Source organism: Camelina sativa, chromosome 12 (genome assembly GCF_030686135.1).
Source record: "Camelina sativa cultivar CO46 ecotype springtype chromosome 12, ASM3068613v1".
In the NCBI taxonomy this organism is placed as follows: domain Eukaryota; kingdom Viridiplantae; phylum Streptophyta; class Magnoliopsida; order Brassicales; family Brassicaceae; genus Camelina; species Camelina sativa.
In genome coordinates, this window is record NC_141891.1 from 13,659,913 (window position 1) to 13,684,649 (window position 24,737).

At 34.5% G+C, this 24,737-nt stretch overlaps 3 protein-coding genes across 33 annotated transcripts; 2 read left to right on the forward strand and 1 right to left on the reverse strand.

Annotated features, from left to right (window-relative positions):
- The first annotated feature begins 2,554 nt into the window (after positions 1-2,554).
- On the forward strand, positions 2,555-4,733 carry LOC104731679 (pentatricopeptide repeat-containing protein At4g18975, chloroplastic-like). Of its 29 annotated transcripts, none has more exons than XM_010451133.3 (8): positions 2,555-2,751; positions 2,852-2,947; positions 3,095-3,199; positions 3,328-3,383; positions 3,488-3,584; positions 3,678-3,821; positions 3,906-4,118; positions 4,240-4,733. In XM_010451133.3, exons 2-8 carry the CDS (start codon positions 2,891-2,893, stop codon positions 4,432-4,434), a joined length of 867 nt encoding a protein of 288 aa, XP_010449435.1. In that variant the 5' UTR covers positions 2,555-2,751; positions 2,852-2,890; the 3' UTR covers positions 4,435-4,733. The 29 variants fall into 29 exon arrangements, 27 of the variants coding, with proteins under 27 accessions (XP_010449435.1, XP_010449437.1, XP_087334262.1 ...); XR_015574355.1 differs by having other exon boundaries at positions 2,618-2,745; positions 2,867-2,947; positions 3,894-4,118; positions 4,240-4,687; XM_010451135.3 differs by having other exon boundaries at positions 2,618-2,757; positions 2,867-2,947.
- Positions 4,734-5,286: 553 nt separating this feature from the next.
- LOC104731680 (GDSL esterase/lipase At4g18970) lies at positions 5,287-7,481 on the forward strand. Its single transcript, XM_087478133.1, has 5 exons — positions 5,287-6,024; positions 6,144-6,268; positions 6,361-6,606; positions 6,702-6,957; positions 7,054-7,481. Exons 1-5 carry the CDS (start codon positions 5,796-5,798, stop codon positions 7,275-7,277), a joined length of 1,080 nt encoding a protein of 359 aa, XP_087334259.1. The 5' UTR covers positions 5,287-5,795; the 3' UTR covers positions 7,278-7,481.
- Positions 7,482-7,900: 419 nt separating this feature from the next.
- LOC104733503 (floral homeotic protein AGAMOUS) lies at positions 7,901-13,469 on the reverse strand. Of its 3 annotated transcripts, none has more exons than XM_019233562.2 (9): positions 13,174-13,469; positions 12,322-12,556; positions 9,202-9,283; positions 9,028-9,089; positions 8,835-8,934; positions 8,671-8,712; positions 8,565-8,606; positions 8,224-8,414; positions 7,901-8,126 (listed from the first exon to the last, which is right to left on the reverse strand). In XM_019233562.2, exons 5-9 carry the CDS (start codon positions 8,925-8,927, stop codon positions 8,123-8,125), a joined length of 372 nt encoding a protein of 123 aa, XP_019089107.2. In that variant the 5' UTR covers positions 8,928-8,934; positions 9,028-9,089; positions 9,202-9,283; positions 12,322-12,556; positions 13,174-13,469; the 3' UTR covers positions 7,901-8,122. The 3 variants fall into 3 exon arrangements, with proteins under 3 accessions (XP_019089107.2, XP_087334283.1, XP_087334284.1); XM_087478157.1 differs by having other exon boundaries at positions 12,780-13,175; XM_087478158.1 differs by lacking the exon at positions 7,901-8,126 and having other exon boundaries at positions 8,220-8,414.
- Positions 13,470-24,737: the final 11,268 nt, after the last annotated feature.

Here is a 24,737-nt window from a genome sequence, read left to right on the forward strand (position 1 = left end):
GCAGTTGATAGAACATGGATCCTCAAATCGAGTAATCGAGCTAGATAGTATGAAGCAGACTATGTCATTCTGACTTTTTCATTTTGTTTAAAGGTTAGATTTTCAAATTTATTTTAAAATTTAATCATATTTTTTTATGAAAATGAAACAATAATTAATAATAAGAAAATAACTAATGAAACAACTATAAAAGGAATATGCTCTTTTGTATTGATTTCAAACTGATTAATAAGAATATATTTAAATTATAGGTAATATATATATATATATATATATCCGGAAATTATTATTTTAAAACTTATGAAAATATCTTAATGTTCTTAAATAACAGAGCTACTAAATTCTAATTTTGTCTAAAATCTATTTTTATAAAAATATTATATTTAATTAAAATAAATAATGATTAATAGTATAATTTAAAATCTATAATAAAATTTCATCTATTATGGTTTGAATTAATTGTACTAAAGATTATCTTTTATGTATTATTAATTTGTGCGTGTTTTTTTTTGAAGATGGCAAACTTTGGTTTGATATTTTGGACTCGGGAATCAAACACATTAATAATTTTATTGTTTGGTATTTAAATTAACTAATAATTAGGGTGTGTTTATGCAGAGTTTTAACCATGGAGAATGTTGGATCACACAAGAAACAAGTACAAAACCATATTACCAGGGAGTAGTACAATTAAGAGACTTTAATCGTGACGTGAAAGACTATACTACTTGTGATTGATTTTATTGTGTTTAGACTTTTAAATGGAAAAACATGTAATCGTATTAAGGAGCAAGTGCATACATCCACACATATTAAACTATTTGAAATAGACTTACTGTATATCAACAATTTCATACCCAATATTTACGAAAATTATATTTAAGAAGTTTCCATAACTATTTCTATTAACAACAACATAACTATATGTTCAGAGCCTTGCCATAGTTAGGAAAAAAGAAACATTCGTTTAGAGCATCAAATTTTGGGGAAAAAATTAGGAGCATATATTATTTAGACTTTAGTCCTAATAGAGTTATGTTTATATGAGACTTAATGGTTATACTAAAATAATGTGTTAATAATATAGATAAATACGAAATAGACTTATTGTATATCAACATTGGGCTTCGATATGGGTTTAATTAAGTAATTAGAAAACAATTACTTCAACATTAAGGTTTTTAAAAAAGTTAATAAATATTTAGGGTAAGCAAAGAAATATATATCGCTTTCTCCTCTTTTCTGAACAGAACTCAGTAAACAAAGTTTTCCTTCAACATGTCTCTCACTAAATCAATTGTATATATATTAAAGTAAAATTATTCAAGTTTTTAACTTTTTAACACTATTTATTCTATTTTCCTAAATAGTTACATCTAATTTATTTTTATATTTGTAAGTGATTGTTGTTGTTTGGAGAAAATTGGTTAGAAAGTTGATTTTGAAAGTTTAGTTAACGAATTAGTGGAAAAAGAAAGAAAAATGTTTTAGAACTAATCTTTTGTTGGTTTGTATAGTTATATTGTTTTTGTTTTCGTTCAGCGACAACGGTATTTGTTTTTGTAGAATTTTATTTATTTATTGAATTGGGATATTTTTTTAAGTCGCTTCGGATAAATTTTCGTCTTCTCACAACTCTGTATATGTTACAGGAAATCAAATATTACTTATGAAAACAATCCTGCACGTACGTGCGGGTCCGTATCTAGTATACAATAAAACAGCTAACATAAAAACCATATAGGCACGACGCACCACACACCATAAAAACCATATATATATATATATATATATATATGCATAAGGTACTATCACACACGGGATCGAGTCTCGAACGGGCTAATGAGTCAGCCTGTTGTGATGGTTGACCAAAAAAAACCACATTATAAGTAATATTTAAAATAACACAAATTCAAAACATAAATATTAAATAGTTGAATTAATACACTAATAATACAGTATTATATATTTATATGTATCATAAATTTTTATATATCTAAATTTTTGTTTATTAAGTTTGTAAACTAAAAAGAAGGTTTTGTCGTACTTCTAAAACGGAAATAGAGTTTCGATCGTGTTTCCAAATAGAGATTTCTAGGAATCGTATTTTTGTGGTTTGTTTCTATACTTTCACGAATTTATGTTCCCAAAACATTTCAGAAAGGAAAAATACCTCTCAAAAAAAGTTTTCTTTCAAAATAGCATCCCACAGTTACTCGAGACCGAATTTGAGATCTTTCACACACACAAAATAAAACTATCTTCTAGGCAATTTGATCTTGGTATGTAATGCCCCGGGAGACTCTTTACCTACGAGGATTGAGGAGCTAAAATTTGAGCTTCCGTCAGTAGAATTTAAACTATCTAATTACAATTAATGTATAAAAAGTTTTGCTACTTTTACAAACCAAAAACACAAGTGTGGCCGGATTTCAAGAACGTTGGGCTGAATAGGGCCCATATTTATGTTAAAGGTCCATTATATGCACGTTCTTCTACTAGTCATCACTAACCAGGTTCAATTAAATCTGAAACCAAAATTGCTTTGGTTATTGGTCGGTTCTGTAAATGGTTTAACGAATTTGCCTCGGTTTACTAAAAAATCATCCCTAAATCTCTTCTTCCCTTCTCTTCTCTCCTCAACTCAATCGATCACCTCTAATCTCATCGATTCTGTGGAAACCTGAATGCGTTTTTGTTATTGCTTCATTGTTTCAACTCTGTTTTACTCTGGTTCAAGAAAAGGTTCAAGTAAAGGTTCCACCTTTTTTTCTTTTTTCTTCTCATCTTGAAACAACTCCAAATTCAAAAATTTCTCAGTTCATAATGGCCACTGTCTCGTAACTTTCAGTTCTTTACTGCTCAGATTCTGTTGCTGTAAGTGACAGTAATGGCGCTCTGTAACTTCAATCCAACTCGTGGAGGGTTCCCATTGCAAGTATTATCAGTGAGTTCCTCTGTTTTCTCCATCAATGGTTAATTCAGATTGTGATTTATTTAGTTCCTTCAGTTGTGAATCTTTCCAAAATTGCAGAACTCTCAGGAATTGTGATTTATTTAGTTCCTTCAGTTGTGAATCTTTCCAAAATTGCAGAACTCTCAGGAATTTGGATGCTTTTCATTGCTTGAATTTTCAAGTTGTGGAAGTTGTTACTCCACATTGAAGGCGAAAAGGTTTGGTTTTTGCATCAGGGCAAAGGTAAAATGTTATCTTTTGTTGAAGTTGTTACTTTCTGTTTACTGGCTATGTTTGTTATTTAGATTTGGTTGCTTATAATTCCTGTGAATGAACCACAACCTTTCATAATGGTGGAATTGTTTTTCAAGTTCTTAGAGAAGCAAGCTGGGAAATTGGACAGAGTTTATGGAGCTACTGTGGAGAGGTTTGTTTGGTTCCATATCTTTTCTTGAGTAATCTTTGACATTGTTTGCTCTGAACTTCCGAGTGATTCATCAGTAAGTATATATTTGTGTTGATATTGTAAAGGAAAGAAGTGAAGAAGGTGGGGGAAAATGAGCATCATTTGTGGAAGAAGAATGACTCTGCTGGGTCTGGACAGAAAGCACTTAATCTTGTCCGAATGGTTAGTGAGAAAAATCGTGTTTTTCCGGAATCTATGGAATAGAAACGATATCAAAAGTAGTCCATGTTGATTAGTAACTCTCTTAACTTGCAGCTCTCCGGACTCCCAAATGAAAAAGAGGTTGTTTATGGAGCTTTGAACAAATGGGTAGCTTGGGAGGTTGAATTTCCCATTATTGCTGCAGCTAAGGCTTTGCAAATCTTAAGGAAGAGAAGCCAATGGCATCGTGTGATTCAAGTACGACTTACTTATGTCGAGTGTCAATTTTTGCTAAATATGGTGTCATCATGATGAGTTGATTGGGTTTAGTGACAAACTCAGGTGGCTAAGTGGATGTTAAGCAAAGGGCAAGGTGCTACAATGGGAACATATGATACCCTCTTATTGGCATTTGATATGGACGAAAGAGCTGACGAGGCAGAATCGTTATGGAACATGATTCTGCATACGCATACACGATCCATCCCAAGACGTTTGTTCGCTAGGATGATTGGTTTGTATTCTCACCATGACCTTCATGATAAGGTTATTGAGGTAAAACAAAGTTCTTTCTTTCCTCGAGTGATCTTGGCGTTACACTTTAGATACTCCTCGAAATAGTATGACTTGGGTTTAAGTTTAACATACATTTCCTTTGTTTTTTTTTCTCTTTTAGGTATTTGCAGATATGGAGGAGCTGAAGGTGAGGCCAGACGAAGATACAGCGAGAAGAGTGGCACGAGCCTTCAGGGAACTCGGCCAAGAAGAAAATCGAAAACTTATTCTTAGGAGGTACCTCTCTGAATTCAAATACATCTACTTCAATGGTGAAAGGGTTAGAGTCAAAAGATATTCATCTGAAGAAGGTTGATTTTATTCTCATGCACACACATGTATATGTAGAAAGTTACCCCCAAGTTTTTACTCTTGATTGTAATATTTAGACTCTGAATTCATTAAGATGATGGTAAAAAGAATCTCCATTAAAAAATCTTTATCTTATTTTCTTGATAGAACAACCCGACATTTATGCTTTATAGTGTTCATAATTCCTTGCATGTGGTTGGTGATGTACTGATGTAGATATGATCATTTTTTCTGTCTCTTCATTTTTTTTGTTGTAATGTTTCTTTATTTTGATAAAGAATCCAGCATGGCTGCTTTAACTTATTTGCTCTGTCAGAGAACCCCACAAGATCATGCTTCAAATTTATGAGTCACTGACTTCAAATCTCAAAGTCACATTATAACAACAATTACATTTATAAGTTTTTTTATTGGTCCACTCTTCTCTCATTACTTACCAACCCTAGACTATATTCGTCTTATTTATGCTTTTGGTGGCTACTTAGTACACAAAGGTTGGATAAATGCTTCACAATTTTTGTTCCAAAAGTGATTATTATCTTACATTATCACTAAAGAAGCATGAACAAAGACACAGAATTTATGAACTTCAACTACCACACTATGTCAATCATGATGATCATCATCATGACACAGTATATCTTCCTCTTCCCATTTAATGTTTCTTCCATCTACCTCCATTAATACATACTATCCATACCTCAACATCATTCCCTCGATTCGAACCCAACCAGAACCAATCTGAGCTGTTCGATTGCTTCCCAGGACACAGGACACATGATCACGATTATGCAAGTGGCCCCTAACATTTCATGATTTGTTTATAAGTTGCCATCTTTCACAAAACCAAACTATTGTCTCATCCCTTGCCGCAGTAGTAAAATAAGCTAAAAGGGTATCTTAGTCGTTGTCTCCACCTCAATCTTTGTTTTGAATCTCAAATCTCTAATCATTCAAAAGTCCAATCATCGATGTGATTATTTTGAACATATATATGGTTCCCTCTGAAGACAAAGTTCTTGACTTTTTCTGGCAACTATAATAACAGAATGATCACAGATTACATACAAGTTGTTCCTAATACTGCAAGAGACAAGAGTATTATTATTAACTCTCTTTCACTCGTTACTACACATAAACATTATCACCGCGTGACATTTAATGCTTCTTCAACTGTCTAAAAAAGATCAAAACTTCTTTTTGGTTCTTTGGTCCATTCCCTCCATATTCTTCTGAGCCTTAATTATATACATCCATTAACATTCTTCACGTTCTCAAACCAATCTCTCTCTCTCTCTTCTTCTTCACGTTCTCTCTCTTATCGGATAAGCAGGTTTTCAGAGAGAGATAGCTAGAGGTTGTGTAATGATGATGAAGGTAATTATGATAATGGCTATGGCTATGGCTATGAACATAGCTATGTGTGATCCAATAGCCCCGTGTTACTTCATATTCGGTGACTCTTTGGTTGATAGTGGAAACAACAATCGGCTTACTTCTTTAGCAAGAGCTGATTACTTCCCTTACGGTATAGACTTCCAGTTCGGTCCAACCGGCCGATTCTCCAACGGCAAAACCACCGTCGATGTCATCAGTAATCTTATAAACAATACCCTTCTTTTTTTTTATGTTCTTTGGTCAGAAACACATGTAACTGAACAAACAGAACAACTAACTTTTTCTCTGTTTTCCTTTGTCGGGAAATCTAAATAGCCGAGCTTCTTGGTTTCGATGACTATATTACACCGTATTCCCAAGCAAGGGGAGACGACATTCTGAGAGGAGTAAACTACGCTTCTGCAGCTGCCGGAATCCGAGAAGAAACTGGTCGTCAGTTGGTAAATACTCAATTTTAGTTTGATGACATATCCTTTAGACTTAAGAGTATATTTAACTAGGAAACATAAATCTGTTTACATTTTTGGTTCAGGGAGCTAGAATAACATTTGCAGGACAAGTAGCTAATCATGTAAACACTGTGTCACAAGTGGTGAACATACTCGGAGACGAGAACGAAGCTGCTAATTACTTAAGTAAATGCATCTACTCGATCGGGTTAGGCAGTAACGACTATCTCAATAACTATTTTATGCCTGTTTATTACTCCACCGGGAACCAGTACTCCCCTGATTCCTTTGCCAACGACCTCATCAACCGCTACACTCAGCAACTCCGGGTTCGTTCATTTTAGTTGCTATATTCCTCTGTTTTCTCTGTTTCTTATACATAGCGTTTGATATGAATCTATGTTTCTTTGGTATGGATGAGTAGATATTGTATAACAACGGAGCGAGGAAGTTTGCGCTGATTGGTATCGGAGCAATAGGATGCAGCCCAAATGAGCTGGCTCAGAACAGTAGAGATGGAAGAACTTGTGACGAAAGGATCAATTCCGCAAATAGAATCTTTAACAGCAAGCTTGTGTCTCTGGTCGACCATTTCAACCAAAACACACCAGACGCCAAGTTCACCTACATTAATGCTTATGGTATCTTCCAAGAAATGGTAGCCAATCCTGCTCGCTATGGTAAAAGAGTCACTTCTTAAACAACTCGACCAAAAATGTAAAACCTGAAAGTTTTGTCAATAGTTTCATCTGACGACTTCTTGATAATGGGTTCAGGTTTTAGGGTGACAAACGCGGGATGTTGTGGAGTTGGGAGGAACAATGGACAGATAACTTGTCTTCCAGGTCAAGCTCCATGTCTGAACAGAGACGAGTTTGTGTTCTGGGACGCGTTTCATCCAGGAGAAGCAGCGAATGTTGTCATCGGTGGTCGATCTTTTCAGAGAGAATCTGCTTCTGATGCTCATCCTTATGATATCCAGCAGCTTGCTATGCTCTAGCCTCTCTCGTTCAAATATCCCCTCCACCCAAACACAAACACACACACACAGAGAGAAGGAAGATTTAATCTTTTTGTAGATTTAATCTTTTTGTTGCAAAAGAAATGTTATGTTTTTTTGTGGAGTTAATATATCATATCATTCTATATAATGACATGAAGTTGCTGTTTTTAAAAAAATAGATGATAAAAACTCTTTTGGATCTCTCATTCTCTAATTACAATCTATTAAATCTTTAAAACGTGCAATCATGTATATCTAGTAAGATGCTCAAGTTGAATTATATGGAGAATTTTGGATAAGAGGAAGCTTGGAAGTGCAGCAAATGGTTTAGTTTTGGTTAATAACTGTTTCTTGGCCTACAAAAGAACCAAAGAGTAACTTTTCCTTTGCAAAATTTTTGTTGGACCGGGCCTGTACCATACCACACTGGGGGGAAGAGGATGGAGCTCAGCCCAATTTCTAGATGATCAGAGAATATCATAATGAAACTGATTATAAAATTTAATTATTATCATATTGAGATATGTTTTATTATAAGCACCTCATTGATAGAGGCATGTGGAATTGGTAATTAGGTTCAACAATTGAAGTAATTAATAAGATACTTATACACATATATAGATGTCTTTAAACAAATTAAGCACCATTATATAATGACATTGTCTTTAAGATATTGATATTTCACATCAACATAAGCAATTCAAATATAAGTGTAGAAATCATCAATGCAACATTCATGAAATATATATATATATATATATATGATAACATGCATTAGCTTTTTATATTGCTCAACCCAGTTCTGGTTTTTTTTATTCACTCCCCATTTCTTTCAGCCAATATTACCTGCAAAAAACAAGATAAATAATACCAATCAGACTCACCTTATGTAGAAAGTGTACACAAAATGGATAAAATGAAGAGCAAGATTTTGTTATCTTACACTAACTGAAGAGCGGTTTGGTCTTGGCGACCAGCAGATGAGTAATGGTGATTGTTAGGTTGCAATGCCGCGACTTGGAAATAATTCCGTGAATCAAACGGTTGTGTTTGAGGCGGTGGCATAAGCTGCTCGTAGTTAGATCCTCCTGGCATCAGACTTATGCTCGGATGGTTCCTCTCATTCTCAGCTATCTATATACACACATTACAAAAAAAAAACATATCATAAATTATTTGTTTGATTAGCTAGTACTTTCGTCATTTCATATTATAATTAATAAGACAAATCAATGGGGACAAAAATATAGGAAACGGATCTAATGTATACTTTTTAGTTTTTACCTTTGCACGAAGAATCTGGTTATCGTTATGCAAATCACTTTCCTGCACGAACTATTGCAAATGAGTAAAATAAACATTTTATAAAAATATATAAATACCTTCTTACTCTCTTCTGCATGTAGTCGATTTCGGAGAATAACAGCTCATTCTGTAGAATTAACAAATAAACAAAAACTTAATAAATATAGCAACAATTAATGTATATAGAAATAGATAGTTTTCATAGGACTTAATTTGATATTGAAGCATTTTATAAAAATATATAAATACCTTCTTGGAACGGATTCGGGTAATACTTCTCTCTAATCTGCCTTCCAAATTCCTGAGCTCTTTGGGAGACATTGAACCTATCGTCTCACCCATCAATTGCCTAATTGAATTTTCAAAATAAATTAGTATATCAATAATTTAACTAACGAATAATTAATCAAAAAAAATTTCAAGTCATTAGGATAATATTAACCTGTTGGAGTTTTGTATGCTGATAATTTGTTGGCGCAATTTGGCCGATTCTTGTTGATAATACTTCAAAAAAAGAGTAGAATAAAATGTATGAGCAAATGTTGTCATATTAGTATATACACCAACACATCATTTTTCATATATTAATATCATTCGTGTAGTAGAATTAAGTTACCTGGGCATTAATTTCTGCCACCGATCCGGTGTTAGAATTATCAGATATTGCCTTCTTGTACCTTTCTATTGTCCCTTTTACACTGCAATGATTTTTTAACAAAGAAAGAATTAATAGGTTAATAAGAACTACCAGGAAAACTTTACTTAAATCTACATTATGAAAAACAACAAATATAATATTAAGAGTCAAATCAACCACTTGCACAGTTAAGTAACTCTAATACGAAACCTTAAAAGCAAACATCGGTTCTTTGAGTCAGAAAAATGCAACTTAATGTGACACATGATGTGAAAATAAATACAGTAAATAAAAATATACCTAAAAAGTTGTAAAACAAATAAAGAAACATTTTATGAAATAAAAGGAACCCTAAATAAATAAATATATATTCCCTATCTGAAACCTTAAATCATCGAGCTAGTGATTGGCTGCAAACTGGCCATGCTGGCAAAATTAGAGTGACATGATTGGTCTGAACATGTCTAGGGTTTTAGACATGTGACATGTGTTAAAGACCCCATTAAGACATTGGTAAACCCAACATACATTTGATAGTCTTCAAAATTTTAACCACTGGATTAATTTAAACGTGATGGATGTAACTATAATGACTTGTCTCAGTAACATCACAACGTTCCATACTTTCCTTATTTGGCATATAATTCAAATCACTATTCTAACCATTTCTTCTTTCTTTTCCTGAGTTTTCTGCATATAGATAGTACTTGTACATACATACATATATATACACACACAAATACGTATTACGATGACATGTTATAGACTCTGATGTCTCAACTCTCAAATCTTCGATGGAGAGAGATCACGACCGTCCATTATGAGATCGTAGAAGGCAGAACGAAGTCTTAATCTATTGGATCCGTACCAAAAATCTCACTTTCTTCTCTCTGCCCATAATGAGAGAGAAAATGAGAAAAAAAATCCCTAACATTATTCTCTCTCTAGAAGAAGAAAAAAAGTGACAATTTAAAAGAAAGAGAAATTGCATAGATCTATCTACGCCAAAGATGTTGAAGCAATTCCAATGCTCTACTTATATACCAAATCTATATTTACTCAGTGATTACTTTTTAGAAATATGAAAATTTAGCATCCTTATTATTTGTCTCTATGTGTATATACACCACATTATATGAACATTTGGGTATTGACCAAATGTGAAATCTAATATGAAATGGTCAAAAGTAGTAATATGATGACATTTTTTTGAATTTATAAATATAGGTTCCAAATTAATTCATTATGACATAAACCTTTCTTGTCAGAAGTCAAGAAACTGAAACTAACATAACTTTATTAAAAATAGTAAATATAAGTGAAAATAAAAAAATAAAAGAGATAATATCTGAGTGATGACGTGATCAAAGATTCTGTAACAAAGACAACAAATCTTACATACATACACCAAACCTAATCTTATGTGCTCAATCCCATTCCCAACCTCTAAAAAAATTCAAAAAAACTTCTTAAAAAAACAAATAAGAAACGAAATTCTGATTTTCTTTAGTTGAAGTACCCAGTGGATATTTAAAACAAAAAAAAAATAAATATTATGTAAATGCAAAATTAAAGTTGATTGGGTGATTTTGAAGTCATTGTTAGCTTTTTCTTGTTTTGGACATGGACATGAGAATTATATATTTCAGGACATGAGTTGACAACTGTAAGCGATTAAGAGAGAAAGGAAGATAAATCAAAGCACCATTTAATTTGGACATGTTTTATGTTTCTAATGGAGAGAAGAAGAAAGAAATCACGTGGGTCTCTAAATAATAAATACTGGAAATTGCGTGTGGAATTAGAGATTACTAGTTTGAGTAATGTAATTCAAATTAAGTTTGATTGTTTTTAAGAGTAATTTTAAGGTAAAAGAAGGACCCTCCCACGAGCTAATTATTTTCTTAATTACCATTTGAATTTTTTTTTGAGTTCCAAATCTTTATTGGTTTGAAGATGAAAAAAACCTACTTTGAATGTTTCAAAGATTAGTAAATGAGCTATAACCACTTCTAACTAATCCTGTGCCTCATCATATATGTATTTCCAAAACTACAAAATGACTCTAAATTCTTACATTCACAAGAAAAACAAAGAAAAAACAAACCCTTATAATCATATTGTCCTAGCTACATGTACGTTCCATTATTTCTATCACTCATAAGTTAAATTTCCTGAAAATCCAAAAATCTAGTTTCACCTTATTCACTCTCACTTACCATCACATGTGTTGTATCAAACTTATATCAAACATAGATATGATATGATAATTCATGAGAGAGAAAGTGAGAGAGATAAGAATGGAAAGTGAGAGAAAGAGGAGAAGAAAAAGAGAGACACAGACATTAACAACAATGGAGGATGGAGAGGAAAGATGATCACAAAACAGAAGATATGACCTCATAGTCCTTACTCTCTCCCCCAAAACTTACTCTTATAGTCATAAAAATCAAGATTTTACCTATTACAACACCAGATCTATAAATATATCTAAATCTTCAAGTACTTGTTAGTAGGGAAAATAGAAAGTTATAATATTATATTTATATAACAGAAATGAGTGAAGAAAACAAACCCAACAAAGTGAATCTTAGTTCTACAAAACTGAATCTAAAACTCCAACATTAGAAAGAAAAAAAAAACCTGATTGTTTCTTATTTCTTTTCATTTATTATCTAACTCTCACTCAGATCTCCTTTATAACAATTTGTACCATTTTCCTCACTTCATATATAACAAGAAATTATAGATCTAGAAAATTGTTACAAATTCATAACTAACAAAAACCTCCAAAGCAATTAAAATAAATATATATATATACAAACAAAGATTCCAACAAATGTTAGTGTGTTTATATATGTGTGGAATATATATCAAGGAAAAAAAGTGAAAAATAATTCTAACCAGAAGAGGATTTAAAATCATATATAGGAGAAGAATAGAATCAAATCTAGCAGAGAATTAAGATCCAAAAAACCCTAGTAATGATTTATGCTTTTTAACAAAGAAATTAAACCCTAATTAATTAATTAAATCAGACTTACAAAAATAACTAATAATATATTAATTAAGAACAGAGCACAAAGAATAAGAAGAAACCTGTTGTTAGAGTACTCATAGAGACGACCACGGCTAGAGAAGACGATGAGTGCGACTTCAGCATCACAAAGAACAGAGAGCTCGTAAGCTTTCTTGAGCAAACCATTCCTACGTTTGCAAAAAGTGACTTGACGATTCGTTGTGTTCTCGATCCGTTTGATTTCGATCTTCCCTCTCCCAGACTTCCTCAAGGGAGAGGAGTCTTCTCCTAACTCTGGTTGGTACGCCGTGATTGCTACTCCAAAAGCCAACAAAAAAAATAAAAAATTAGGGCAAAATCGATTAATCTACAGTTACAAGATTCCAAAAAGACCCATCAAATGATTTTCTTGAAAAGACTCAAAGATTCTTCATGTTTTCTTAATCTATTTTGAATTATAATAAACTGTAAAGATTTAATTCTAACTTGCCGACACACATAACTGAAAAAAAGAACTACAAAGTTGTCTTGATCTTACATTCATATTCTCCTAACAAGAGTTAATCATGGATTCTGTTGTTGTTTTTTTTTTTTTTTCTTTTTTTGGGGGCAAAAGAAAGTATATATGGTAAAACAAGCTAAACTATATATAAGACCAAATCTTTTGGAATTCTAAAGAAAACTTAAATCTAGACTGTGAGAAAAAAAGAAAAGTTATAAAGAGCTAATAAAGAAGATCAGAGAAATTATAAATCTTGTTTCTCTCTAAATAACATAAAAAGAATCAAATTAAAACAGAAGAAAAAAAAAAAAGGAAACTAAAAAGAAGAACATAGATTTGGTTTTATAGGACCAAAAGAAGTGAAGCAAAGTAATATGATTAAGAAGATAATGTTTGAAAGGATTGGGGAACAAGAAAATATCAGACTGACCTGTTGGGGGGGAGAAGAACAAAGAGGAAAGTTTTATTTTTCTTGGGAAAATGATTTTCTGGAAAGTATGAGATTTGGAGAAGTTGCAGAAAATGGAAGGTAAGGTTGTGCTGGTGAAGAGATGGGTATATACACATTTATAAAGGAATAATATTATATATTGTTTTTATTTCTTTTTTTAAAATTTAATTTTCACAAAAATACATATTTATCAGCATTTTCTTTCCCACTTTTTACATCCATATAGTGTCATGTCAATTTGTGTTGTTTACTTGTTTTCTTACTCACTAAAGCATAGTTTTATGAATCGAATCTATTAGATAAGTATGTGTTTCTTCTTTACTAGATAGAATGATATATATTCGTGTATTTTTTTTCTTTCTAAAAAGTAATTCTATATATATATATATAAACTGATTTTGGAACATACACATGTTATATTGTTCTGAGGTGAAAGTTGATTTAATTTGAGTGTTGACAAAAGGTTTGTACTTGGTTGATATAGTTATACATATGATGAGTATAATTTACTAAACTGGTTTGTTTCTTTTCAGTACATTTAGACATATATATGTTAGGTTTGACATATAGTAATCTAAAGGTTCAACAAAAGGATGAGTATAGCAGCTTTTTTGAAATCACATGAAAAATGTTATTAATAAATAGAGGGTTAATTACCATAAATAACACCCACCATACATCCAGACTTTTTCGTAAATATACACTTATTAAGGACATCCCCCAAATTGAGAAACTGTAGAAACGAATATTTATTTTTAGAAATGGAGAAAATATATATATATATATAAGATTTATTGGTGGGTAGTTCTTGTGTGGTCTTTCACAAAAGTCTAAATGAAAAGAGGGTTCAAGTTGGGCAATCACTCATGAGATGCAGACTCTACTTACCATTACTTGTCTTTCCTTTTCATGTGAAAGTTTTTCTAGGCACTAAAATATTTAGGTAAAAATCTCAGTACTTTTTTTTTTTTGTTACAACAAATATCGGTCTTCTTCTATGTTTTTAGTTTTTACTAAATCTTGATCTTTTTAAAGAGGAAAATAATTTAGCTCTATTCTCTTTTCTTTTGTGAATTGTTTTGAAATTTTAAGTGACATATTTGCAGGAAATTTTGTTTCACTAATTACGGAAGTCATATATATTTATTTATAAACATATGTTGCTGTAAATTATGATATACTTTATATTATTTTGCGAGAATGTATATTAGCAAATGGATTTTTATCACAACAGAAGGATTAAAGATTCCGAATTTTAATGAGAATATAGTAATTACATGGGGTGAAATTTATTTTTTGATATAGGAACTGATAGTGTTTAAATAGTAAAATATAAAAGAAAACTGCACAGTTACATATTTATGGGTAAACTAATCATAAGCAAGAGATATTTATCTCTCTATTTTTTTTAATGTGGAAAATATAGAATTAAAGATGTAAAAGGAGAAAACTACTCAGATAGTGAAGAAAATTAGCATGCTATTTCTGTGTTAGCTAGTGAGATTTGAAGTTGATGATGTTTACTAGTTGTGATATTGACATATAAAAATAAAAAAGAAAGATAAATTAATAAGATAAATAGGGCTTTAGGGTTTATAGGGGAAATAAATAGGGAGATGAACCGTACTTTAATGGGGCTGGACAAGACGTAGGGCTTAATTTGGAAAGTTATCTAAGTGTAATGCTTCTGACTCAATTAGGAGGTAACCAGACTTTTCTCTCATCTCCAACTACTTTTTAATCTCTCTCTCTCTCTTACGTTTTCCTTTTTGACTTTTGTTACCCTCTCGTCTAAATCACATCTCTTTGTATTTTGCTTTGTGGAACAACTATATGATTTATACATAGGCGGGTAACAATTTTTATACGTATAGACGATTGAATTGTGTCCAAATAATTTCCCTAAATTGATAAATATTTGCCACAGAAAATATCGTTTAATTTATGTGGTAGAAAAAATGGTGTAGATTTTTTTTTTAAAATTTTTTTGTTTAATTATTCATTTTCAATATATGTTGAATAATTGAGGGGCACAATGTATAAATGGAGTAAGGTTATGCCAAGAGAAGATGGATAGTAGCATGTGATGTGTAGTCTTTGATCTCCATCTTTATGAACCCATTTAGGGTAATTTGATAGAGATAAGAGATCCTATACATAAAATCCATATTTATTTTTATATTTATGTGACTTTAACTATATACACCCACTTGCAATGTGCTTTATTATTTTTTACTTTTATTATCTTGCAATTAGAAAAAATCTATTCAGCTTAAAACTAGGATTTACCTTCTCTTATAATGTATATATTAGCAAGATTTAATTTTGGTTTAGGAAGAAAGTATTTAATTAAAGTACACTATCTCAACTTATCTACGTATGTAAATATATTTATATTAGTATATTTTACAAATTAGTACATAATTAGATTTCCCTAACGTCATATGTATGCTGTAGCTGTACTTATGTAGAGAAATTGATTAGGTCATTTATAAAAGAAACAACTCAATTGCTTTGGGTCAAGCTTTCATGGTCGAAGTGGGTTTTTAAAAACCATAAAATCTTCTCGTATCTTCCATGATGGACCACAATCGAAGGTTGCTTTCTACCATATATTTTGATCACTTTTTGAGTATTATTTTTTAACGAAAATATGTGAGTCGCTAGCTAGCTAAATTATTCACCCGGCTGGTAAGTGATTAACGGTTCAATGGTGTTTTACTCAACTAGACGTATCATCTAATACGGTAAAGGCAGGGATTAAAACATTTGACGTCGAAGCATACATTTTGTGTTGTAGAAGGGATCACTTAAATGGAACAACCTAATCATATAAAATAATGCACATTCTTTTGCTCCCTAATTTGTCTTCCTTTGTCTTTAGAAAAAAAAAAACCTACAACAAAATAATACTCTCTCCCTTTTTTTTCTTTTTTTCTTTGACAATTATTCTCCCGTTTGAAGTTATATACTATGTAACATTTTACATTTCATCCCAGAATTACTATGACGTGGTTAATAGTAGTAGATCCAAATGATATTTCGAACCATTTGAGATTTTTCAAAAATCGCCGGTAATTACATAAATCGTCAGAAATAGATTTCGAGTAACTTTAAACATTCCACATTTAAATTTGTAGATGATTACCAAAAATGTGGAATCGTCAATAATTTGTCTTATTGATTTTGATCAATATAAATTTTAGATGCAAATATCCTCAATTCATCAGGGTGTAAAGGTAAACTTTTACTAAAATCAAATTCGTGCATCACGAAATTAATCTTAATAACCTTATGGTAATGGGCAAAGCCACGAAAATATGTGGCCCATGAGGGCTATAATTGAATATAAGTTAATACAGTTTCCAGATCAAGAGCCTGTTGTTGGGACCCTCTAAGAAATGTATATATTATATTTGTGCGTTTTCCTATTCTTTTGTGATAGACATGAAATTTCATGTGATTTTGTAAAATTCACATTTTAGGGTAAGCCTTTGATAGAAAAAGTAACACTCACATGATAATATGAGATCCTATGACAAGAACCAAAGGTGTGTTAGTCAGCTTAGATCGGTACATTATTTAATTATTTTAACAAGAAAAAATTACTTAAATGTTATCCAAAATTGATTAATTACTCATATCTATAAATCTTCTAAATATTACTCAAATGTTTAGTGTTCTGGGTGTAATTACAATTTATCCTTGAATTTAGTTTTTCGATTTTAAGTAACAAAAAAATACAAATCAGCAAATTAAAATACACATCATATATGATTTAACATGTTACTAAGCAGTTTTTTTAGATCGACAGTTGTTTTTTCTTGTTTATATCAAAAAGAGAGAAAGTAAAACTATTCACAAACCGCGAAATTAAAAAAAAAAAAAATCAAAACTCTCGTCATCTCTCGTCGCCGGCGATACTCTGTCATTATCCACTCTCTTGCCATCATTCTCTCGCCGTCATCTCTCGCCGTCTTTGCTCGCTCTCTCTCTCTTTGTCGTCGCACTCTCTTTTTTCGTCGTCGCTCTCTCTCTCTTCGTCGTCTCTCTCTCTCTCTTCGTCGTCGCTCTCTCTCTCTTCGGCGTTGCTCTCTCTCTCTCTTCGTCTTGTTCGTCTTCGTTTAAACGTTCTGATATGTGTCGAGTGTTTAGTTTCGAGTTTTCCGGCTGAATGTGGGTTTTTATCGATGATTTACGGCTGATTGTCGCCGTCGTTAATGACGGCTGATTTGTAAGATCTATTCGATTTGATGGCTGATTTACTTTTTGTTTTATGTTGCGGCTCAGTTATTTTAGGGTTTACGGCTGATTTGTTAGATCTATTCGATTCGATGGCTGATTTACTGTTTGTTTTATATCGCGGCTGAGTTACGGCTGAGTTTTGTATTGGTGACTGAGATATTTTGTGCTTTAGATCTGAGTTATGTATTTGTGGCTGAGTTATGTTATGCTTTGTGTATGAGTTTGTTTTATGTTATGGCTGATTTATTTTATGATATACTTATGAATTATATTACTTATTAGATGTCGATGGTGATCATTTCTGAAGAACAAGCAAGGGATTACCTCCCAAGACTATACGCTGAAGGAAACTCTAATCTAGAGTTTAAAGATTTTAATACCAATTTCAGGATGGGAGAATTCATTGTGATCAGGGAATCAATAGGACATGATGCCTGGGATGAAATGAAGAAAGTACCTATTGGAATAATCTCTAAGCTAGTTGATAGCCAATTTGTCTGGTCTAGTAAGATAGTACATTTCCTACTATGTAACCAGTTAAGGGTATATAAGAAGGAGCTTTGGTTTGTCGTCGGCGGTCAACCTATTAGGTTTGGGTTGAATGAATTTGCTCATGTGACGGGGTTAAACATAGACCCAATGCCTACTGAACGGTTTGAACTTGAAGAGGAACACAAAGAGTTCTTCAGACTTTTGAAAGTGCCTAGTGGGGAAGGCCCATCATTAAATGAACTCAGGGAAGCATTAAAAGTGTGCCGGCAATGGGTTAACCTTGATCATCGTAAATGGTTGGGGCTGTTGCTTCTTCAACACATTGGACTTTATGGTTTGCATCATAACTGTAGAATTCCATATGAAAGTGCCAAAAGAGTTTTTGATGATGAAGCAATGAAGACGTATCTGTGGTGTCGGTCAGCATTTGGATCCCTTGTTGATGGCATAAAGTTGTTGAGGCCTACGGGGAAATCGTATACCCTTAGTGGGTTTACACCCATGTTACAGGCTTGGGCATATGAGTCCATCATATGCTTTAGAGAACGGTTTGGGAATGCATCAACTGAAGATGGTGCCATACCGTTGCTTCAATGGGGTGGAAACCGTACACGTTCGTCGCTGGAAACCGTAATTGCTGAAGAGATTAAAGCGCTTGGTGAGGTAAGGTTTTGATTGTGTTATGATAGACTGATAGTTACTGGCTGAGTTATTGTTCAAATGATGGCTGAGATATGGTTTATTAGTGGTTGAGTGATTGTTTAGTAATGACTGAGTTATGGTTTAGTATAGTAATTGCTGAGTTATGGTTTAGTGAAGGCTGAGTTATGTTTCAATGATGGCTGAGTTATGTTCTAAGATGGCTGAGTTATGGTTTAGTCATGGCTGAGTTATGGTTTAGTGTTGGTTGAGTTAAAACTAACTGATGGGTTTCATAATCTCTTATGTTGCAGCTGCGTGTGATTAAAATGGTTATGAAGGAAAATGGCTGTGAGCTATTTCATTTGTGGCCAGAACAAGAAGATGACCCGGCAATTGATCGCCTGATCGAAGACATACATATGGATGAGTTTGTTAAAGGTTTTTGGGATGTTAAGGGGAGTGATAAGAAGAAAAAGAAAAAGAAAGCTGTAGCAGTTGTTGAGTCTGAATCTCCTCCCGCAAAGAAGCGGAAAGTCTAGAAGATGGAAGTTTCTAACAGTCAGGGTGGTGAAACTAGTGAAGGAGCTGCACATGAGAGGAAGAAGAAAGGAAAAAAGGTAAGTGAGGAGGAAGATGCTGGGGAAGATGTGTCGGTTAGAACTATCTTCAAATTGATCTCTAAGTTAAACTCAAGGTTTGACACCGTTGATACAAACATTGCAAATGTATCGAGGAATAGAGAAGAAGATGGATGAAAGGATTGGTGCAAGGATTTTCGGCTTTGAAACCAGGCTTGGATCTTTTGAGACGGACTTCAAACAGATGAAAGAGCATGTGCTTTCAATGGGTTTAGGGCAAACTGGTCATAGGGGAAAAATGCAGTATACAGTAAAGAAGTTTTAAAGACAGCTGCTATCTATTGCCTTTGTGCTGATCCATCACAAATCAACACATCCAATGCCCCTGATGGTGGCCTCCAAATTGAAGGGCGGTACAGGCCTTTCTTCGTCAAATGCTTTGACGCCGGCAACCCCATTGCCATTTATTACGAAGGGCTAAGGGTTGTGGCTGACGATAGAGATATCCAGCGTGGGATTGATATTCTCAGTCGTAATGTTCTGGCCGATGTTGATGTCACCTTAGCATGTGGGGTACTAAGTATTTGTCAAGGGAACGAGGTTATGGCCTTCCATTACCTCCAGCTGTTTGATGCACATCATTATCCTCTGCTGTCTATAGGTGTCAGGGCAACCGGTGATGATTTTCTGTTTGAGTTATCTCGTTATAAGACGGCCCGGAAAAATTCATACACAGCCTCCCTTCGCTATCCTGACAGCCCGTTACTCCCTTCACCCGCTTGTGCTGTGATGTGTTATTTGGATAACGGTCGCCATCCTCTCGGCTATAGAGACCGTTATGAAATCATGTGTAAAAACTGTTACCTTTGGTGGTTGTCCCTCAAAGTCTCTGAGATCTTTTAGGGTTTCCAGCAATGATTTCCAGTTTTACCTTATCAACTCGTGACTCTAAAGTCTGTTTATTTTAAAATAATTATTTTCCATTTCTTAGGCGAGTATCTTTTTCATGTATTAAAGGTCCCTGTTATCCACCTTTTATGCTTCCACATTTTAGTATCTCCTCTCATTTAACCGCTGAGTTATAGTAAAGTTATGGCTGAATTATCACAAGAAACAATCTGCAAGTAAACGACTGATTTATACAACTGAGTTATGGTATTTAAGGGAAAACAAAAGATTTCGTCGATTCATGTAACGGTTGAGTTATAGTGATTTATAAATCCGTAATGGCTGAGATATCGTAATACCGGCTAAATTATAAATCTGTAATGTAGGATATTTATAGACTTAGAGTGATTTTTACACGTTCTATTATTAGGTTAACTTATGGTTTCCCACCAAAATATCGCTTCACAGCTGAGTTATGATATTTACGGGAAAACGAAAGGTCATGTGGCGGCTGAGTTATAGTGAGTTTTGGCTGAGTTATCACAAGAAACAATCTGAAAGAAACAATTTGAAAGAAACAATCTGATATATATGACTTTACGGCTGAGTTATAAGATTTACGGGAAAACGAAAGTTCTCGTCGATTCATGTGACAGCTGAGTTATAGTGATTTTTTAGGAACGCATGGCAAGAAACATTGAATGTTTGCACGGTCTTTTAGAGTGATTCTTGGGACGTAGTGGAATCAATAGCGGTTGCGTTCAAAGTTTTAGTATAAATAGGGAAAGGGTTGGAAATGTTCAGAGCATTCCAAACTCAAACGAAACTAGCAAAGATGCCAGTGACTACCCGATCTGCATGGTTGAAACGAGCCCGAGAAAGGACAGCCGCTGGAACTAGCGGTTTTGATCCGAATGCGTTGGATAATGCCACCCTCAAGAGGAGACGGAGACGTCTCGATCCCGTGAACTCGTTCCGAGTTTCAACATCGTCGAGCCGGAAGGGGATACTTTGCAAAAGGAACTCCGGAGGTACCGAGCTCGCCGCAAGAGACTTGGCACGTATATCAAAACACTTTGTCTTAAACTCGAGCAAGTCTTTCGGCTCAGCCGATTGGAAGGCACTATCCGAGTCCTGGATGAGCTCATCGCCGAAGGTTTTTTCTGGCGAAGTGACGCATGACTCGTCTACTTGCTGAGCATGCCTCGTGCGAAGAACAGGTCTCCCGTATGGTGGTGCCCAACTTACCCGAAGGTGATTACGAACCTTTGGGAGAGTCTGACTTCCCGCGCATCACGGACGTCTGGGCCTACCGAGCTTGCCTGGAGAGGCTGAGGTGTTACGTCAACTACTTGGAGTCAACGGAACATTTCTTCCGCGAAATCCATGCCATAGAAGGTCCATGTGCATTCTTGGAGGAGATGGTGTCCAAGGGCTCCGAAGTGCCGATGGAAAGGCTTGAAGCCTTAAGGCGGGAGCGTCAGATCTGGCAATCTGAACTGAGCAAGCTGGTGGTGAAAGAAGCAAAAGGAAAACGAAAACGAAAGGTCGTGTCTATTATTAGGTTAACTTGGTTTCCTGCCAAAATATTGCTTTACGGCTGAGTTATAGTTTTACGCGAAAACGAAATGTCATGTCGATACATGTGATGACTGAGTTATAGTGAGTTATGACTGAGTTGTTACACAAAATAATTAGATAGCGGAAAACAAAAGTTTTCGTCGATTAGTATGGCGGCTGAGTTATAATCCTTGACAGCTGAGTTATTACACAAAATAAAATAAATCTCCCTAACTATAGAGCACAAGTTTTCGCATTGTGCTCAACTTGCTTACATCGCGAACATGCGTGTTGCTTTCTAGGGCGTTTATTTTCAATGGCAACTTCCAAAGATGATTTAATCCTACGCTTCTTTGGCCTTCCTGGCTGGTTCACAACAATAGGAGGCAAGCACTTCTGATTATCCACAGCTTCAGGAGCAGGGAATGATTCATCTGGAGGCATGATTGAACCAGCCCATCCGTTAACCAAATCGACACTCCTAAATTTCGGATCGCACATGGATATACGAGACACATCCATATGCTCTACAGCTGCGATTGCATGGATGCATGGTATTTTCTTGTGGTTGAAACGACGGCATGTGCAACTTTTGTTTACAATATGCAAAGATTATCCATATGTCACTTGCACACGTACATCATCAATCGTTTGTACCTCCATAAGTCATGCTACGGTGACACAGTCCTAGTAGGGAGTAGAACAAAAAAAAAAGTTTTAGGCTGAGTTATGAAAACAATTACGGCTGAGTCATTGAAACAACTATGGCTGAGTTATGAAAACTATAATGGTTATGGTTGAGATAAGGAAACAATTACGGTTGAGATATGATAATTGTTATGGCTGAGTTATCAACATTGACGACTGACTTATGTAAACTTACCTGTAACAGTTTCTCAACACCTCGAGTGAGCGTTGTTAGCTGCGATTTCGCATCCTCTCTCCGTTTAGAAAACCATCTGGTCATCATATTCCGTATCGATTCTAGCAGTCGAACTATGAGAAAACTTCTAGCATTTGACAGTGGATGGTTCATTGATTCTGCAATATTCGTTGTTGTTAAATTGTACCTTCCACCCGAGAAATGAATTCGCGCCCACATTCGGACACCAGCTCGTTGGAGATATCCATGTAGTTTGGGATGACGTGCTTCAATCTCATTGAAAGCCTCATTAAAATCAGTTTGCCTAAAACACCTTGCCGCATTTTTCACCAAAGGGAACAAATGTTTTCCTTTGAACTTCACCAAGATGTTCTTATACAAATGGTAAGTGCAAATTCCACGCGAAGCCAACGGATACACTTGACCAATTGCTTTCCCTATTGACTTATATCTGTCGGAGATTATCGCAAGATTCTTTTCGTCAGGAATGGCAACTTTGAGTTGTGTAAAAAACCAACGCCAAGACTCATCATTTTCAGTGTCAACAACAGGCAAAGCTAATGGGAAAATTTGAAAGTTACCATCCTGAGCTAAGGCTGTTAGAAGCGTCCCTTTGTAACTACCATGGAGAAACGTTCCGTCGACAACAACAACTTTTCACATGAAAGCAAACCCAGCAATACTCGCACCAAAAGAAATAAAAAAATATTTGAATCTATCTTCATCATCTATTTGAAGACGCGTGACTGTACCCGGATTTTCCCTTCTTAACTTGTACATGTAAGAAGGCAACTCGCTAAAACTATCCTCAGGAGTTCCCTGATCGATCTGCCTTGCATTCAACAGCGTTCGATATGCCTTCCAATAACCCATATGTTGACACCAACAAATTAATAAATCAGCCATAATATATAGATAACTCAACCGACACATTCAAATAAGTTAGCCCTTAATAATCAATAAATCAGCTGTAACATGTAAATAACTCAGCCTATACATACTTATAAGTCAGCTGTAAAGAATCAATATGTAAATAACTATCAATAAGTCAGTTGAAACATAGTAATTACCTTTAAACTAAATTGCTTATTGAAAATGACTCCGACACTTTTAGGTTTAACATCCGGACCAAGATCACCAAGATAGTCCCTCTAAAGACCTGCCAATAAATCAGCTATTGATTGGCGGGATCTAATAGAACGTTCCATCATAGAACATGTGTGTTCCGAATCGTATACACGAACATGAAAATCCGGGTCATCCCCTTGTACATATGCACGAACTCTCCAAAGACATCCTTCAACCCAGCACCAAAAAACCACTTGTCTCGGATTTGATACTGGTACATTAAAATAAAATCCATCCCTAACCGAAATAAGTTTCACGTGATTCCTGAACTCCTTTTTGCTCCTGTATCATTTTCCTACAGCATTTTTTAGTGTTGACACCTCCAACCTAATAGCCTTAGGATTCATCTTCGATCCGGCAAAGTTATCATCTTTATGAGCTTTCTTCTGAGGAGGCGGAGTAGGTGGGTCTTCCTCTTTACTCTGAGGCTCGCCCAATACATAAAACTTCTCATCATCAGATGACTCACCATCGGAGTCATCTAAAACATCAAATCGGGTTGAAAATTCATCGTCTTCTTCTTTGTCAGATGCTACTTCGACAGCTTCTTCTTCTTCGTTTTCTTTGTCAACAATCTTACCATAATCAAAACAAGTGCCTTCAAATCCCCCACCGTACACTTCGTATGTAGATTCTACTTTCGAGTCACTGCTTGGCCGAATCATACTTCCTCTAGCTCCACTAGTTTCTGTAGACTCTTTCGCCAAAAACTCTACACAGAGACATAGCTGTTCGGTTTTCCATAACCCCAGAAAACATTGTAACTGTCGATCATTGGAGACAAAAACTGTTGGAGTATCATGCGCCATATGTTTCAGTGTGTTGTTCGAGAACATGTAGCTCAGCTTTAGCTCATGGCTAAACGCGTCCAATCCGTAGTCTTCAAGAACAAGCTCCACAAGCTTGTCGTGTGTTGTGCCTCCATCTATATGCGCAACTATACACCCTCTATCGTCGGTGTTAAATACATATCCCTGTGTCTTTACCCAATTACCGGAAACAACTAGTACTGGAACTGGATCCATGAAAGAAAATGAAGAACAAGGTGAAGAAGAAGTAGAAGAACAAGGTGAAGAAGAAGTAGACGAACAAGGTGAATAAGAAGGTAAATAACTCACTTATTAACC